This window comes from Dermacentor variabilis, chromosome 4 (genome assembly GCF_050947875.1).
Source record: "Dermacentor variabilis isolate Ectoservices chromosome 4, ASM5094787v1, whole genome shotgun sequence".
NCBI lineage: Eukaryota > Metazoa > Arthropoda > Arachnida > Ixodida > Ixodidae > Dermacentor > Dermacentor variabilis.
In genome coordinates, this window is record NC_134571.1 from 101,102,096 (window position 1) to 101,121,437 (window position 19,342).

A 19,342-nucleotide genomic window follows, 5' to 3' on the forward strand; every position below is an offset into this window, starting at 1 on the left:
AGTTTCCTAACACTGATAATGACACCTGGCTGCATGAAGATGAGCTAGTAACAATATACTTATGTATACTTAGACAACTCCCAGAGGAGGAGCTGCGTGAATATTTAAAATTATTATTATTATTATTATTATTATTATTATTATTATTATTATTATTATTATTATTATTATTATTATTATTACTATTATTATTATTATGAATGTCCTAAAGGCCCAATGGGCATTATAGATGGTGGCGTATATATAGAATATTGTTGTCATTACTTGGTATGCCACGATGGCAGTGATATATATTGCACATGGTTACACATTGGCTAGCAGTAAGAAACACTGCAACAAAAAATCCAAATTTGGTACAAGCTTCGTCACTATCCAGGCAAATTAAAAAAAATTTAAACATTTCAGAGCAGAACACTACAATAGAGCACATTAGAAAAATTCATAAAATTATTACATAAATAACTGTTATTAGGTACATAAAATATCATAGTGTAGAAAAAAGAATTTAGCTCATGTACAATGTGGATGAGAAAGAAATTAGTATCTACGAAGGATCATAGTTGACCACTGCTGAAAGGCGTTGGTGCCTGGTTCGATTGGTGGACTAGGATGAACTTTTCTTCGACTGCAAAGCATTGTTTTTGAGGAAACTGTCTTGGTTTTTATGCTTCTCTTTTCATAAAGCATCCTCCATTTTGCAGATTTCTACCAAAATGATTTACTACATGTCTGCACTTTACATTTCTTATTTCATTTTCAGCAGAAACCAGAACTCCGGACGCCTCTGTTTTAACGTATGAATCGTCGTATGAAACCAAGGTAAGATTTTCATAAGTTACTATTAACTAGCACTGCAGTTGGTGAAATCAAATCAAGTGCGACTGTGTCTCTGTAGTAAATCGATCTCTGAATGCAAAAGGCACCTGCACGTTACTTATTCTGAAGAATAAAGTGATTACGTTGTACTGAAGCAACTTTCTTTTGTGGAACAAGTTCGGTACCTCAGTAGCAAAAGAAGGTCATTAGAGCAGTATCAGGAACTTCAATTTTTTATCTGTTTATGGCAGTTTGATGTTGAAACATTTTCTCTTACTTGCCTCACTCTGAAGCTTAATTCTCTGCGAGATCTCTTTTACTAGAAAAGCATCCTCATTCTTGTATGTCATATTTGCCATTTGTTCTTGCAGCAATCGTACATTCCAGCTTATTATTGCAAAGTAATAAGTGGAGGAAGGAAACAACTTAGGAGAAGTCATTTATTTCACTCTTTTTTTTTTTTTTTTTAAGCAGGAAGTGAGCTCTCTGCCATCTTTCTGGGCCAACTCGTTTAGACTGTGTACTGTGTTTAAGTGTTTATGTGCCGCTTTAAGCATTGTGCAATGCTCGACTCCTCTTCTGCCTCTTTCTCATCGGCTCACCCACTAGCAAAGGTGAGCTTGCCACTTGGTCCCTAAAATGTGGTGGCCAAAGGAAACTTCTGAATATATGCTATGCACTATGTGTTGTTGTCAGCATTTACGCGGACATTGCCCAAAAGCTCCTACCATTCCTATGGTTGGCTCTGTGCAGGATGAAAGCATAGACATGTCGGAGGACCTTAGATTTTATTGATAATTTCAGCCACGTTTGGTGCCACTGTGACGTCAAAATTTTTTAGCTTTGTTTCCAAAGTGTGAGGGGTTCCAGAAGCTTTGCGCACACTACTACACCAGCAGTGAAGGCGGCATGCTTATTGGCCTCTCTTTTCAGCGTAAACATCTGGCTGGGCTGCAGCACTCTTGTGCACAAGAATAAATCAGCAGTGATGTCACCTGGCATAAAAGAATTTTACTGAGCTTGCATACTTCAGTTGTAAAAATAAGCCATACAGGGCATATTTGACGCTTTGTTTATAGTACTTCAAATGTTTTACCTGTTTTGTTTCTTGTTCGGTCTGCGCGTGTCACATCATGCAAGTAAAATTATCATTGCTCGCTGATCGCCTAATATTTATCAGAATGACTTGCAACTGGGCTTGGAAAGGCTTAGTTTATCAAGTTCTAAGTTTCTCCACTGTGTTCTTCTTTCACATTTTATGCATGGGAAAGAGAGAAATTCAGTATTTCATTTGAAAAAAAAAAAAATGTTACACATGGCATATAGATGTGAACAGTCCTAGTGAGAAACAGCATTACAACCCATATAGTGACTAGCAGCAGTACTTGGTGTAGGCTGGCCCATACTTTATCATTGTGTTCAGGCACTGACAACTCTGGCTAGAATGACTGGCAGACGCTGTGCAGGACTACTGAATATCATGAAGTTGTATCAGGAATTGGCATTCCTTTGATGACAAGTTTTGCTTTCTTTTTTTTTTCATTTAAATGCCATATGCATACCTGCCAACTTTAACAATTTTAATATAAAATGCCTGATCTTTAGAGCTTATTTACAGTTGTTGTATTGACATCAATAATTTTATGATTTTTCATTTGCACCCAATTTAGGTCAAAACTCAATTGAAAAGGGTACAGAAACAGTCGCTGACTGAATTTTTAGAGCCCGATTTTTAATTTTTCATGCATACCTGCAGTAGCACCACCCCCTATAGAATCAACTTATAATGGCAAGTGAAATTTTGGCAGCCATTATGGGAATATTTCATAAATAAGCTTATTAAGCAATTCCATCTCTAATGACCATAGGGCAAAACATATGCTCACAGAACCCTACTGAACAGACTGCTTTTCTTTAAAAATAAGCACTCGACACCTTGACAACACTAAAAACAACCTCTGGTATGTTTCACGAAATTTTTGTCTCTTTGGCTCCAACTATAGTACTTCAAATTTTAAGGTTAGTGAGACTGCGTATGAGAGCTCTTGCATTCTTTCATTATTACAACCCTTTAATAACTTTGTACACAGAAGCCAGCTCAGGACAGCTCAAGCTCTGAAGGCAGAAGCACAAGTTCGTCGTCGTCGGCAGAGAGCACGTCTAGTGGCCAGCGCACGCCACTGAAGACCGAGTCTCGCCGCAACAAGCGTCGCCACTACACCATCTCTGGGAGCCATCCTTTCCTGGAGCAGCATTCACCACCTAAAATGGTTAACACCTTCACCTCTTGCTGTGCTCTCAGTGTTCCATTTTTTTTTTCTTTGGCGAGTGCGTTGTCAATGTCTGGGCCATAATCCTTTATTTACTTGTTGGGAGCACGCACATATTTTTCAATTGCCACTATGCACACATGTGCGTGGTGTATGTACATTCTTACTTTGCTTTTCTAGAATACTGAAAATGTTGTTTTTTATCATCAGAGGAGGCTTGGTAAGAAAGAAGATAAGCAAAATAACTGGTGGTGATACCCCGTTGAATTTTCAGCGCCAGGTTGCTGGGAAGTCGTGGATTTTCACAGCATTTCTTTCTGTGTAATTAATTGTGTATCGGTAATGGAAGAAAATTTCCTGTTCTAAATGAGCCTAAACCTAAGAAGTTTGAATAACTTATTCTGCAGTACACTGGGCCTCAAATACGAAAAAATAAAGAACACACCTTGAAATTTTTACATCACGCTAAAATAAAGGCACTGTAGTATTAATGCGAAATTTGAAGAAGAAAAGCTTGACATTAATTTTCTTCTCTAGTAATCAGCATATCTCCAGTTAGAGTTTTGAAAGAATACGTCACCAGTGTAAAGTGTTTTAGTGTTTCTTTTTAGTCTCCGTTTGACCCAGTTTGTGCACATTGCTGATGCAGCCCGCTGGCCTGCGGTCACGGGATGACATGGACATGGAGCGATGTCTGAGGACAGTCAACACGCCAGACATTGTGCGCTCTACTATAAAGAAGTCTGAAGTCTTCGACGAACAGACCATCGATATGCAGGTGGGCACAGCGTAGGCTTCCTGTCTGGTGCAGGCCTTATTATTGTCACGTCACACACAGTCGAATCATATGTGGCGGTTGTTCACAAAAATGCATTCCTTTTTCCGCGCGGCTATCTTACTGTAATATACTGCAACTGGCGCAAGCTAGTGTCCGCATTTTACGCAGATTCTGCTGCGATTCTAATGCACATTGCCCAGTGACTGCGGCAATAAAACATTAGCGTTGAAGTTAAACTCTAAAAAAAATGTGTATTGAGGGCTATTTCGAATCAACATCTCTAGTTTCTGCAGTCAATAAAATTGGCTTCTTTCTTTTATTTTCCTTCTGAGTTCAGTCTACCCAGTTATTTGTGCATTTTTGTGACTCCTGTGTCCAAGAAGTCTGTCAATAGGTGTGCTTTATCTCTTTGTCTTGATTCATGTTTGCATTTTCACACCATTGTTCTGTTTCTTTGCTTGTAGATTGGCCTGCCTCAGAAGATCCTCATTCCCGAGCGGTACATTGAGGTGGAGTCTGAGAATGTGTCCGCGGTGGAGCAGCTTCGAAGAAGCCTCAAAGCGGCCAACATTCGCAAGATGCTTACGGAAACTGTTGGGTATTTACCACCTTTATTTAATGCCCATCCTCAGGGCTAACACTCGGCATGTTGCAGCTTCTCTCTCGTTATGTAATTTTGAACAGGAGCTTTTGCGGTGTGTGTGTTTGGCACAGGTGACAAGTGGCCCTTGTGCGTCACCTGTCACCAACTTCCACTTTCGTGAATTAATCGATACAGTCGCCAACCGATAAATTGGAAACCAATAATTCGAACAGCTCTGCGGCACTACCACTAGTCCCATACACTCAATCTGCTCTTTCACGTGACCAGCACCGGACGAGTAGGCAGGCTGCTGTGCTTTTGCGCTGTGATAAGATAGAACACTTGGCCTCGAATGCTGTCGCTTGTAGGTACAGATGAGTTTTGTGCTAGTCATGTGAAATTGAAGGTACAGTAAAATCTCGTTAATTCGGCCCCTGTTAATAAAAAATTCGGTTAATTTGGATGCGCCATCTGGTCCTGCCAAACATGTACATAAGCCTATGGCACGAAACTCCCGTTAATTCAGGCATATTTGCTCGCACTTCAGTTAATTCGGACAGTTCGCGGAGCTCAGAGGCACGTGAGGCATATAGGATCAGGTGGCACTAGGGGGTGCTAAAATCGTGCCTCCAGTGGTGGCGTCTCTGATTAGCTTGCGCCAATCTCAAAGGCCATGCTTGCATGTGCTGGGAGTGCCGAAAGGCCGGAAATATGTCAATGCCTCCATGTTTATTTTATTGCTACATAATAGACAAACCTACCTGTCAAAAAACACGGCGGCAATAACGTACTTCTGGCTTTGCAGTCGCTTTTGGCGCTTGGCACTACCTCTGCATTACAATGGTTATCGGCACGGTAGTTATCAGTCTATGCTAGCAACCCTAATCTATACGTACATGTATTTTTCTTTGTATTGTCCGCCATTTCCGACATTGTCTTTTGCTTGTGCAATTGTGTGGTGGTGGGTGCAGTTTTTTTTTCATTGTCATTTTTATCGTGTTTATCGGTTTGCATCCGGTGCGTGTGCGAGGACGGCGGAACTTTTGTGTGTGTGTGTGTTAAATTTTGTTTGCACTTTTCTTTTTTCCTTTTATACTTCATTTTTTCTTGACATGCGTCTACCTGTTGATTCGTTGCCGCGCCTAGCCGCACCACCATGTGCTCTCGTGCCCCACCGAAGCGGGCGAAGTATGAGGCGAAGGATTTGGCAACGAAAGTAAAAATATTGAAAGCTGTGAAGGCAGGGATGCCTCGGCAGGTCGCAATGAATAAATTCAACATGAAGAGAAGCCTGCTCAGCATGTACGTGAAAAATGAAGCGGAGATTCTTCAGGCGTACGACAGCGACAAGTTTGCTGACAACAGGAAGAGACTGCGTATGGCAGCGCACCCGAAACTTGAAGAAGCACTGTTAAGATGGATTGCCGATTTGCGCGACGTAGAGCTGCCTTTGAGTGGCCCCCTTATCTGTGCACAGGCCGAAAAGTAAGCTCTGAAGCTCAGCATCGAAGACTTCAAGGCATCGGAAAGCTGGATCGACCAATTCAAGAAAAGGCACGGCCTGGTCTTCCGAAGCGTGTGCGCCGAGAAAGAGGCTGTGAATGAAGGCGTTGTCGAAGATTGGAGGGCGGGATTACTCGCACGCCTAGTCGATTATGATGCCTGTGACATATTTAACGCAGATGAGACGGCCCTCTTCTACAAAGTCTTGCCGGATAAAACCATCCCATTTAAGGGGGACCCTTGCGTTGGCAATAAACGAAGCAAGGACAGAATAACAGTTTTGCTGGCTGCCAACATGACTGGCACGGAGCGGCTACCGCTATTGATAATCGGCAAAGCAGAAAAGCTGAGGTGTTTCAAAAGCATAAAGAAACTTCCCGTAAACTATCGCTCAAATCGAAAGGTGTGGATGGCCTCAGCGATATTTCAGGCCTGGCTGCACGAACTGGACCGCCCTCTTTTGTGCAAAATGGCACAAAGCGCCAATTGTTCTAGATAACTGTGGTGTGCACAATAATGTGTCGGGGCCGACAAACATACAGCTGCTTTTTTTGCCGCCTAACACAACGGCTTCCCTGCAGCCTCTGGATCAGGGAATTATCCAGTATGTGAAAGGCCGATACAGAAGACAAGTGCTTGAGCGCGTATTGCTCTGTATGGAGGCAAAGAAAAAATATGATGTAACTCTGCTCAGTGCTGTGCACATAGTGGTGCATGTGCGGAGCAACACGCCGCCCGCAGTAATTGCGAACTGCTTCCGACACAGCGGCTTTGTCCGTGACGGTGATTCTTTGGAAGCCGGAGATGCTGATGTTAACCAAAACGCCGAGGAAGATGACAGTTGCTTCGACAGACTTTTGCCTCCGGATGTCCCGCTGGACAAATACATCCACATCGTTAGTGACGTTGCCGTTGCCGGTCGCCTCAATGATGACGAAATACTGGGTGTACTAGGCAACGAAGAGCCCGACTCTGATAGCGAAAATGCGTCCGTCATGTATGCATGTGAAGTGCTGCTCCGCACTGCTAAAAGTTTTCTCAGAAAGTTTTGTGCATAGGTAGCAGCAGAGAAGATAAATCTTCTCTGCTGCTACAAAACTATCTATGTACAAAACTTTCTGAGAATTCTGGGTTGCACTGTCGGTTAAATCACTCAGCTGCCATCTTGATAACCACTTGACATGACAAATACGAGATATGACGTGACAGTCACCTGACAGATAGCCACTTGACGTGAAATGGGAAATGTTCCCGCGCATTGGATTATTTCAACATGTCCACTTCTTTTGGTTTATACAAGCTGTGTGCACTGTATGTGTTATACTCTTGAAAGCCATTGATAAGCATCACTCCCGTAGTAAACATTGAGTATGGGCATGAAGAAACAGTCGCAAAGAAGGTACAGGTGAAGTGAGGGAGAGGGACCTCATAGGCTATCCTTTCTCTCCTTGACTCCCCGGAGGGGCGTCTGCATCAGCAGGAGTTTGGTGTATTGCGACACCATGTACCCAAGCACACGAGGGCTGGACCCTCCTGTGTGTAATCGTGCACGGCTTAGCCGTGTCTGGGGAAAGGGGAATCTTGGGGGTTGAGCCGATGCCAGGTGTTTGGCGCGTTAAGGCCCCCGGTGGAGGCAGTACACATACCTGCCAACTCTCCTCATTTATGTGGGAGACTTCCGAATTATGACCAATCCTCCATATTTTATTTACACAGGCAGAAATCTCCCGAAAATGTGTCCAACCATAACGCAGGAACAATGGGAAAAAGATAAAAAGAAAGAAAGAAAGAACGAAAATGTCATGCAGCGCAGCCATGATCGTAATTCTCTCTATGCGCGGGCAGCTAGCCGAAGTCAGATTTAAATCCAAGCCATTTGTGTGCTGTAAGCACAGGCCTAACAGTGAGCTTCGCATCAAGACATGCGTTTCATATTGGCCGGCTTTCTTAAGTCAGCTTCTGTGTTTTGCATCCTTGTTATGCGAGGGAGGATATTAAGAATGAAAAAGTGGTGATTCATGGGACGTAGTACTTTCCTGAACTATACACGTGCGCATGAGCCCCTTGTTCTATCCCAGCACGAGAATCGAGACATCTAATGACTGTACTGGCAGCCATTTAGAGCTGTTTCTGAGGTGGCTAAGGCCCGAGGGAATTTTTTTTTTTTTTTTTCGTCCCACTCTCGCTGAACTTCCTGAATTTCGAGGTCCCCAGGTTGGCAAGTATGCAGCACACCTCTCTGGCTTCTGCTTCACATAGACGGCACATCCAGAGTGACCCACCTGGAGGAAATCGAAGTCGCCTTTTCCTGTCACCCTCTTCAGTCTTCTTTTTTTTCCATCATCATTCTTTTACTCTCCTATCGTCTCTTCTCTTCAGTCACTTCCTAATTTTCCCAGGCGGGTTGGGTTAACTTTGTGTATGTATCCTCCTTTGGGTATAATATTTTAGGTTGTAGTGGCATTGCACGATTGGCCCCTGCAGCCTTGCGCATTAAGCGCTTCAACATCCCCTAGTTGGGTGGGTGGCTGCCAGTGCTGCCGAAAGGAAACTGAACTACTATGGGAACACCAGCATTTCCCCACATACTTGATTGTCATCCTCAAAAGAGGGGACATACCGTATTTACTCGCATAATGATCGCGCCCCTGAATTTTGACGTCAAAATTAGTTTTTTTCTCTTTCCCATGTAATGATTGCACCCCGAACTTGTCGCAGCGATATGTCGTGTGCCAAGTCTAGCTAATGATGATTGCGCTTACCATTTGTCAAATGCCACGCGAACGACTCTTGAAGACATACCAAGTGGTCTGCAGGCATCAAACATTCTTAAGCAGATTCTCCATTTCATTCCTTTCATCACTTTCCACACTTCCATGAAAAAGAAAAAAAAAAGCTACAACCAAACTTACCTTGGCTTTATTATTTGTAGGCTTCATAATGGTTTTGGTCCACAACAACAACAAAAAAAAGGCGCCTTTCAATTCTTCTTGTCTGCACTCGTGGGCATGCAACAAATCGCGAGCGACAACGATAGTGGCCACTTTACACCGATACGTTATCAGTGTACCATATTCATATGCTGACGCTTGGAACGCAGCTAAGATATCGCGAACCCTTAGCGGAAACGTGCCATATCAGGATAGTAGCGAAGACAAATGCTGCAGTTTCCGCAGCTTGCTCGCCATGTGTTTCTATGTCACTGGCAGCTAAGCATGCCCACGTCTGTTTATGTCCCCTCAATGTGGGCATGGCTGCGTTATTGTTGCAAGCTTGCCGATATTTACGATATTATTCATTACTGATACGGAAAAAACTGTTTCAATGCGCGAATGTACTCACGAGAAGAAAAAAAATCATGTTCGACGTGTTCAGCTTGCTCCGCCGGCCGCCATTTTTGTTTCGGTGTCCCGCACTGTTCAGCGGCAGCCGCCTGCTTGTTGACCGGTTGTCATCCCGCAGCAAACGTGGGACGAAAGAAATATTTTTGTTTTTGCGGGAAATTTAACCCGCTTAATGATCGCACCCCTGAATTTGCATAAATTTTTTTTGACAAATAAGTGCAATCATTATGCGAGTAAATACAATACCGATGAACTGAACGCATGTTTCAACCAACCAAAAGAGGCCTATCCAAAATACCACGCTGTACACAGTGAGAACTCTGAAATACAGGCCAGATTCATTTCTCCATTCATAGTTGCAAAATTGTTGACTAATGCTTTAGGGTCAGGTTATAAAGTGATTAAAATGGCTAGCGGAGACCTTCTTCTTGAGATCCCTCAGAAACATCAGTACGAGAAGCTTGGCAGTCTTTCGACGTTTGGCAACATACCAGTTTCTGTCACACCACACCGATCAATGAGTAGCTCACGTGGAGTTATGTCAGAAGCAGATCTCTTAAAATTGTCGGAAGCTGAACTCCTGGAAGGGTGGAAAGGTCAAAATGTCACCAATGTAAAATGTATCATCATTAGACGGGACAACAAAGAAATCCCCACCAAACATCTTATCCTAACATTTGGATCTAACGTTCTGCCGGAAGCCATTGAAACACATTATGTTAACTGTGCGACCTATATCCCGAACCCTAGACAGTACTTCCAATGCCAAAGATTCGGCCATGGTTCGCAGAGCTGTCGTGGTCAAATAACCTGTGCAATGTGTAAAGTCCAGGACCACCGCTCTGACAACTGCAGTGGCACACGTCACTGTGTGAACTGCAGTGGTGACCACACAGCTTACTCATATTCCTGTCAGAACTGGAAAAAAAGAAGACATAATCACCCTAAAGGTCAAGGAAAATATTTCTTTAAAGGAAGCCCATAAGAGGTGCTCACCTTTCCACAGCACACCTTGTGCTGATGCGGTGCATCAGGGGGCAGCGTTGCAGCAGCCTCTGCGAAGTGCTCAGTTCGGGCACAGTGAGCTGCCACTTGTGGCTCCTGCCCCCGAGGTGGAAGTAGTTAAGCCTACTCCACGCAACCAGCAAACAAGCCCGGCTACCCTAGGGTTGCCAGCACCACAAAAGTTCTCAGCGGCAACCTGCACTGCGCATAGCAATCCCGCAGGGCTGCCACCAGCCCCCATGGTGGGCGCAATCAAGGCTGCACTACTCTCGCCAGCCCCTGCTGGCGCTGGCAACAGCCAGTGCAGCTCGGACCTACTGGCCCCATCGACCTCCGGGCTGGTGGGTACAGGGGTCTTGTCCTCCGAGGCGAGACTCTCTCACGGAACTTCTCACTCGCAAGAGTGCGTGTCTGGCGCCTCGCAAGAGGCAATGGACACTACACCTATCCTGACAGTGCACCAAGTGCCTAAGGAGCGGTGAGGCTCCCTTGACTGCTTCAGAAAGGGCAAACCTTGCGTTACAGGGCCTTGAAAAGGCTCTGTAATCTAAGGCAGCACTTCCGTTTTTGTACACACAGCACCAATTTACTTTCAGTGTTGATACACATACTATACAATGGAACTTCAGAGGTCTTAGAAACCTCGATGATGTGCAAGAACTTATTCGTGAACTCAATCCAAAAGTGTTGTGTGTACAGGAAACACACTTAAAATCGAAACACAAACTTACTCTGACAGTATGTTACATTTCGTTAAGATCGCGATGTTGCTGTCATATCATCAGGAGGTGTTGCCATTGTTACTCATAAAAGCATAGTGTGTCAACGTTTACAGCTACAAATGCCCCTTGAAGCACTGGTAGTTCGAGTGGTTCTCCTGAACAAACTCATCACTATTTGCTCGCTTTACATACCCCCACATTACCACTTACACAAACATGAATTTCAGTCCTTTATAGATGAATTGCCAATTACCATTTACACAAACATGAATTTCAGTCCTTTATAGATGAATTGCCACAACCTTATCTCGTTCTTGGCAATTTCAATGCGCACAACAGCCTGTGGGTCGACTTAAAGCCCCTCCATACACGTTTCCACCGACCAGGTTAAGTACCACCAGCTTGCCCTCCTCCTCCACGCTCCTCTCCTACTCACCCCCTTAGCTTCCGGCGGCTAGCGGAACTTATGCAGCTGCAGCTTCCTGTTCCGAGTGGAAGTGACATTTTGTTTTTTAGCGTTGTTTACTATCGCATCGCTGGAGAGGCTTTAATTGCACCAGCTGCGGTTGAAACTGTGAATGCGATTCCATCCAAGAACCGCCGCCTATTGTAACCAGTGATCTGCTCGTGTTCGCTGCTTCGCGTCAACCTGTGACCGGTTGTGGCACGAGCGACAACGTAAAGTGGAATGTAGTGCCTGGGCACTTGGACACCACTGCTGTTTTTCGTGCATTTGGAAAACAGTGACCGCGAACTACTGCTTCAGTGGAATACAACAGCTTGTCCCCTTTGCATTCTTTTTATGGTGACTGCCACAGCTCACTGCCACGTGCTCACTGCCACGCGCGAGCGTTTCACCATCGTCTAACAGCAGTCAAAGTGGAAATTCCCGCAGCGCAACTCCAGGAAGCGGAAACGCCGGAACCGAAAATTTTTAAACCGGAAATGCCGGAACCGGAAATAACGGAACCGAATTTGGTGTTAGGAGAAAAGGCGGCGCACAACAAAGGTTGTCGCTACTTAAGAAAGCGGCGGTGGCGCGTGGATGCAGGGGCTTTAGGGCGACTCTCGTACAGATGCGCAAGGTCGTCTTGTTGAACAGTTTCTTTTCTCCTCTGGTGTATGTCTCCTGAATAAGAAGGAACCTACATATTACTGTCTTGCAAACAGAACTTTTTCTTCTATTGATCTTAGCATAGTTTCCTCATCTATATTATCTGAACTTGAATGGGAAGCTACCATAAATCATTATGGGAGCGACCACTTCCCCATACTGCTGAGAGCATGCAAAAACAATGAATCTTCTCCACAGGCTCCTTGGTGGGAGGTTGATACAGCCAATTGAGTGAAATTTCGAACTCTTACTCGTTCACTTTAAGAAGATAAAAATCCAAAAGCAGGAAAACGTGCCGACAGGCCAGGAGAGAGAGTTGTCAGAAGTTTTTATTGGGTATCAACTCGTACACAGATGAGGCCAAAGTCTGGAACACGGTTAATAAGGTAAGAGGGCGACAAACATATTCATTCCCTTTGGTAAACGGCCAGGGCGATAGCTTGGAAGACCAAGCAAACTTCCTGGGCGCACGTTTTGAACATCTGTCCAGCTCAGCGCACTATCCAGAAACATTTAAACTATACAAAGCCAGAATAGAAAGACAGAAGCTGAAAAGAAAATGCAGAAAATATGAGGCATATAATGAGCCATTCTGTTTAGCTGAGCTACAGGCATCACTAAACAGCTGCAATAAATCTGCCCCAGGAGCTGACCATATAACACAGTCAAACCTCGATATATCGAACACGGATATATAGAATTATTGCTTATATCGAACGGTTTCTATATCACCTGGAAGACTGCATGCATTTTTATTTTTTTATTTCGAACAGAGTCGGACGTAAAATAGATATATCGAACTCCGCCATGCCAGACCACACGCGCTCTGTGGACAGGCGGTGAGCTTTCCTGCAACACCCTCGAAAATGGCGCAATGGGCGTTCCCGACTGCTGCTCACTAAAGCTGCACACATCGATTGAACCGGGGGCGCTGTTTGAACGTAGTGGCATACACACGCAGCGGCTTGCCTAGTTCGACAACATTAACGACGCATTGCATTTGCCACACTGATTCCTCCTCGGTGCCGCGCTCTGCGCCTGCCACGCCTCGTGAGAACTCGTGGTTTGCATCTGCAAAGATGTGCGACAGTGCGCGCTCACTAGGCTCACTCATAGATGCCTTCGCAGATGCCACTTAATACTTTGTTATTGACAGTGTTTCAAAATGCTTCGATTGACAGACGTGGAGATCGCAGTAGAAGTAGCGGCTCAACGAAGATGTTGCCAAGGTTGATCCCGCAAGCGCTGATGTTGCCCCGCTCCCAACTTCAACTGAGGCTGCAGCTGCTTTGGCCCTTCTACTCCACTACTGCGGCACAATAGAGGGCACTGGCCTATCGGTTGTGGATCTTTTAGACTATTTTGAGGACTTCGTGTTTAAGCATGCAGCTGCCATTAGAGTGTTTTAGTTGAGCTTGTTTACGTTCCGCTAAGCAGCTAAGCGGAGCGGAAGCGCGAGTGCGCATGCGCCGTCCGCTTAGTCGTAAGCGGGCTAGCCGAGCGAGGAACACGGTTCGCTTAGAAGCTGCCTGAGCGGAGCGTGCCGTGCAGCGCTTTGGCTAGCGTTGGCGTCAGAAAGGATTGGATTAGATGCAGAAAGCAAGCATGCTGGCTATCACGTGGCGTTCCCCAAGACGGCACTTTATTTTCCATTGGATAAAATGGACCGGTAATGTATTACAAGCGCATGTCTAGATACTTCATGGAGAAAGAAGTTATATATATACATATATATGTTTTACTGTATAAGAGTGATCAATAGGTGTATTTATTTCCTTTCATTACCCTGAATTTCGCCAGGGGGCGCTGCAACTACGAAATGTCTGCAATAGGCATTAGTAAGAGGCGATTGGAGTATTGGTGGAAGAAAAGTAGGAAAACGACAAAAGACGGAGACGTACAAAAGCACAGGTCGCAATAGGGGATCAGAAAATTTGGGCATGGTAGTTCATAGCGTATTTTTTTTTTTTATTGTTTAACCTAGGTAGGACATTAGGCAGTATAATAGCAAGAGCCTGGTGGCGCAACCCACCGCCCCGTTCCAAAGGGGACGCTCATAACATCCATCCATCCATCCGTCCGCTACGCTATGCTAAACGTGAAAATCGCCCACCGCTCCGCTGTGGATTAGCGGGGCAGCTCGGAGCGGAGCGTACCATAAAGATGCTCAACTAAAACACTCTATTAAGAAGCAGGCTACACTATTGCAGTACTTTCAGCCAAATGAATAAATACTTTGTTTTTGTGGGACGCTTTGAGTATTTACTGCACCATGATTAGGGCACGATCGGGGATTGTTGCTCGGAGTGCGCGATTGGCCTAGACCGCGCCGACTTTGCGTGGCTGACGCAGTGGGCGCAGCCTACACTAACTGCATGCGGCGCAATCAACTACGCGCTCCCAGCCGACGAAGTCGGCGCGGCCTAAGCCAGTTGTACGCGGTGCAACCGAACGCGCACTCCGAACAACGATATCATGCCCTTGGTTCATTGATTGATTGCAGTTTTTACACATTTTTTACAGGATCTTATATATCGAATTCTGGCTATATCAAACTATTTGGAAATCACCGCACTGTTCGATATATCAAGGTTCAATTGTATGTGAAATGTTGAAGCATCTACCTTCTGAAACACAAAAAGCTTTCCTTTCCTTCTACAACGCTGTGTGGACTTCTGACGAGATCCCGCCTGCCTGGAAAGAGGCCATTATAATTCCTATTCTGTAACAGGGCAAGGATCCATCGTCTGTTTCAAGTTACCGGCCTATAGCACTAACAAGCTGCCTCTGCAAAGTCTTCGACAAAATGATAAACCGTTGCCTACTACTTTTCCTACAATTTAACGAACTGGTTGGCCCAAACCAGTGCAGTTTTTGCGAGAGTCGATCAATTACTGACCATTTGATAGGTTTGAGGCACAAATTCATGAAGCTTTTGTCCGCAAACAGTTTTTTTGTCAGTATTTTTAGATATGGAAAGGGCGTACGACACAACTTGGCGCTTTGAAATCCTTCGTGATTTTTTTGGAATAGGAGTTCGAGGCAACTTACTGAATGTGATTCAGAGTTACCTCTCCCATCGCACGTTCCATGTCAGAGTTGGTAACATTCTGTCTTGTCCTTTTATGCAAGAGGCTGTTGTTCCACAAGGTGGTGTGCTGAGCTGCACTCTTTTTACTGTCACAATGAATTCGCTCCACACTGCCATACCATGTACTATGTTTTATTCTGTGCATGGGGGTGACATCCAGATAGGTTACAAATCATGTACAGTGAAACCTCGTCAAACCGTAGTTGGCTGGAGCTCCGAAAAGTTACTAAATGGTGGTGCTGCTTAACCGAAATAGCGCGAGATCGCCCACTTACCTGTCAGAAGCGGAACTACGAGAGCGTGCGATGCAAGGGCAGAAAACGTACCGTATTTATTCACTTCGTGTGACAAAAGTCTGTTATTTTCATTTGATGCCTTGGCGGGCTAGCAGCGACGAAAATCGTCCTGCGACGAAAAGTGACCACCGAAGCAGAGCAGTGTCATATTCCGTATAAAGCCCAAGTGCGATAAGGTCCTATTGTGCCTCACATGCTGTATGCCTTAGATGCGAGTGAAAGTGTGTGAAGGTGAGCCAAGAAGAATGGTAGCTTGATGAGCACCGTCTTCCCGCACGAGCAAAGGGGAAAGGCTGGGAGGGGAGTGAGCGTGCAGTCATGTGATCGAGCATGCGCGATAGCAAGGGAGAATGGAACAGGGGGCAGGTTGGCGCGCATCTCTTTTATTTAGTGCGGCTGTGGAGGCACATGGCTGTCAGCGTGGCTGAGCACATACGCAGCACTTTCATCACACATTGTGCACTTTCTTCCCATGCGTTTAGTGCTGGAGGTTGCGCAATCTCGAGTTTAGAAGACGTGTTGAAGCAAGAGGTAGACGAAGCATTTGCTTCCCACTGTTTACGCTTTTCATGATAATGTCGCCCCACTGCGGACCGCACTATCAGCCGCGGAGGCAGAATGGACGCGAAAGCATGGCTGGCTTTGCTTCGTAATGGCGGTTTAAAGATATAGCCAACGTAGTGTGAAACCGTATCTTTCACCACCAACTCTCAAATTCAACCAAAATAATTATTTTTCTCATTTAAGCTAACTTTTCTTAACTACCCGATAACTCAGAAAACTTAGCGGCCCCTTCCATCTAAGAAATATCCATTGGTGACCGTACTTATTTGCATAAATTATCAAATTTCAATATAACAGAACTTCAAAATAACAAATCAAAGTAGAGATTTTACCGACTGTGTTAGTATATTGACGTATAAAAGGGCCCTGAGCCATCCGTCAGGCTTGGTGAAAATAAACGGTCCGCGTATTGCATACACTGCTGTGAACATCCTCAGCCACATTTCGCAGTCGTGCGCGGTGTGTGGAGCTCAAAAGTGGAGTGCAGTCACCTTTCTTTCAAACACTCTTTTCAACAGAAGCCTGCCCCTCACTCTTTTCTGGGTACTTTATTTCATAATATAGCGGATTCCGATATGCACCTGCTATTGACCATTAGCTGACATCAATCAGGAAGAGTGTTTGGATCAGTGCACTTCCTACTGTTACCATGTATATTTATTGGCGCAGTTTAATGAACAGGTTGAAGTAAACAAAACACAGCTTTCGAATTTCAATAACAATTACGTGCTTCCGGAAGAAGCCAACTCAGGTCTGCTCATGCTCGGCTGCGGCTGCCTGCATGAAAATTTGGCCACCTTGCTTATCAGCGTCATAGCCAGTGGATCTCACTAATTTCGACTAGTTTTATGCACTCATCTAGCCTCAAACCACGTGAACCTCAAGGTCAGAGCACATGCAAGCTTCCCAGCGCACGCTGACTTCTGGCCGCTCCTGGTTAGGTGTCTTGGCAGACTTTGTTTTGTAATGAGAGCGCTTCAAAATGCGCAAGTTGGACGTGGCTACTATCCACCGGTCAAGTCGACAAAGTCGGTCCACACCTCATAGCACAGCCAGATTGGAGCATATGAGCGTGAGTGCGCACTCTAGCCCTGTCGTGCACAAAGCAAATGCTGCAGTTGCATGTCGCTGTGGTCTGCTATTTAGTGTAAATACTGTGGCCGCTGTGGGATGCTGTGACAAGTCTACTGGTTGAACGCACTTCAGCTTGCTGAGGACAACTGCGTTTGGCATGTCGTAGGAGTCAAAATCGTAAATAGTGACTTCTATATGAACAACCAAAATCAAATTTGAACTGTCCACCTCGGTGACATTCAGTAGCCGGAGTGTTGTGAGCACACCACGCTCTGCCATAATCTTCAGAGTGTGAATCATTGAAGAAGAGCGGAAACACCACATAGGGCACATTCGACTGTCAATAACTCTGCTTCTGCTAAACACATAGAAGAATTTTAATGCATTTCTCAAGTAGTTTAATTTAGCTTCAAGTACGTTTCTTTACTTCAACAAAAAGCTGTTCAGGGCCCTTTTAAGTGTACTTCCGATAATGATCACCCAAGACTACTGCCCGAACACGTATGGAAAGCGTGAAATGCGAAGATCGAACTAATAAGCCACTGGAAGACATGCAGATTATAACATATACATGTGTTCATGCACGCAGTTTGGAGCTTTCTGTCTACACACAAGCACGCGAAACTTCTCACTCATGATTCTCACGATTTTGCATGAGCCATTGTATGAGATGGGAGATGTGTGAGGAGGCATTGGGTCATGCCGACAATGCTGGCTGTCACCTCAGACGGCGATGACGACGACATAGAAGCTGCCGTATTTTTGCCTATGTTTGCAGATGTGCTACATAGTATACCACCAACATTCAGAGATTTGTCTGTGCAGCGATGCTGTAGGTGACCTCTTTGTGAATGTTGCTGCACTCTAAGCTCTTGCTGTGTGGCTCAAGGAAAATCTAGAATAAACTGACATGTCTTTTTTTAAACAGTGTACGTGAGAAAAAAATTGTTTTGGCATGCTGCCGGGTGCAGATCTCGATGCATGATGTGCTAAGTCCCTCCAATAAAGTGTGATTAGCACCTGCACTGCAGTATTCTTTTCGCATTAAGTTTTTCTGCAATTTTGGTTTCCGAGTTCTGCAGAGCATTAGCCTATACTAGCTTAAATTGAAGCTCCTCACAATTTTGTCGTGCGAAGCTATGTAATTTTTGTTGGTCAGATTATACAACACCCAAATTATGAAAAGTTCTTGCGCAGTCCCAAGAAAGTTGTATAATCGGGGTTCCACTTAGCTTTGAAAGAAGACTTTGTTAGTGTAAACTTACTTAGTGTATCATTTTAGTGTTCATTTAAAGCGGAGACCCAGGATGTTGGGATACCAACAGCAGCCCAATAGTGTGCGTATGACTGTGTGAGTACATGGCCGTTGCTCTGTGGTGCTTGTCGCCGCTGCCCGGGCAGGTACGAGGACCTTGGTGCCCGGGGCTCTGTGGAAGCACTGCGGTCCAAGGTGGGTGAGGAAAAGAGGCGCCGGGCGCACCTACTGGCCCTCAGCCACACCATCGCCAAGGAGGTCATGGAGCGAAGCAAGATGGTTGCAGGTGAGTATGTGGTTCTGTTGCCGCTTGCTTAGCTTATAAAATAATGCATAAAAATAATACATATCATTTGAATGAGCTTTTGCAATGATAACTCGTTACAAAAGGACATGTCATCTCTTGCCGACACGGTCTGAATCAGGTAAATACGGTAGCTTGGTCCATTAATCTCATGCGACTACAACCTATAAATGTCCTAGTAGTACCATCTTTTGGTTTGAATGAATGTAATGCACTTGAAACAAGCCACTGCACAGCACCACAAAGCGGCAAGCCCTTTTTATAATTTCTTTAGATGGCTTAGCCGCGTCTGGTGAAAAGGGCGAAATCGTGTATTGTTGTGATGTGATTTCCCGGCTACAACGTTTGCATTGAGAATGTATAAAACGACCTAATACAGTTACACTTCTCTTTTACTGGCGAATACGTTCCCAGAAAACAGATTATCGTGATGCGTGATGCGTGATGTGAGAACAACCAAAACAAAGGATCACAGCTGCTCCCTTTTCACTTACACTTATACAAACTTCTGCTTACTTATATACTCATAAAAGGTTTCTTTTTAATTAATTTTTGTCTTGTCCCCTCTTAAATTCTCCATTTTCCTTGTGTTGTGGTGCTTTGGGGCCCTTCACATTTGTTTT

At 44.8% G+C, this 19,342-nt stretch overlaps 1 protein-coding gene across 7 annotated transcripts in view; it reads left to right on the forward strand.

Annotated features, from left to right (window-relative positions):
* LOC142579575 (uncharacterized) overlaps positions 1-19,342 on the forward strand; it is a 113,107-nt gene that overhangs the window by 65,400 nt on the left and 28,365 nt on the right. For 4 of the 7 annotated variants that reach the window (XM_075689938.1, XM_075689932.1, XM_075689933.1 and 1 more), the window contains 5 exons: positions 761-819; positions 2,907-3,086; positions 3,736-3,864; positions 4,329-4,461; positions 18,552-18,701. In XM_075689938.1, coding sequence (XP_075546053.1) covers positions 761-819; positions 2,907-3,086; positions 3,736-3,864; positions 4,329-4,461; positions 18,552-18,701 — 651 coding nt within the window. Of the gene's footprint in view, positions 1-760; positions 820-2,906; positions 3,087-3,735; positions 3,865-4,328; positions 4,463-18,551; positions 18,702-19,342 lie in introns of all 7 variants that reach the window. The other 3 variants (XM_075689935.1, XM_075689937.1, XM_075689934.1) reach the window with 2 other exon arrangements.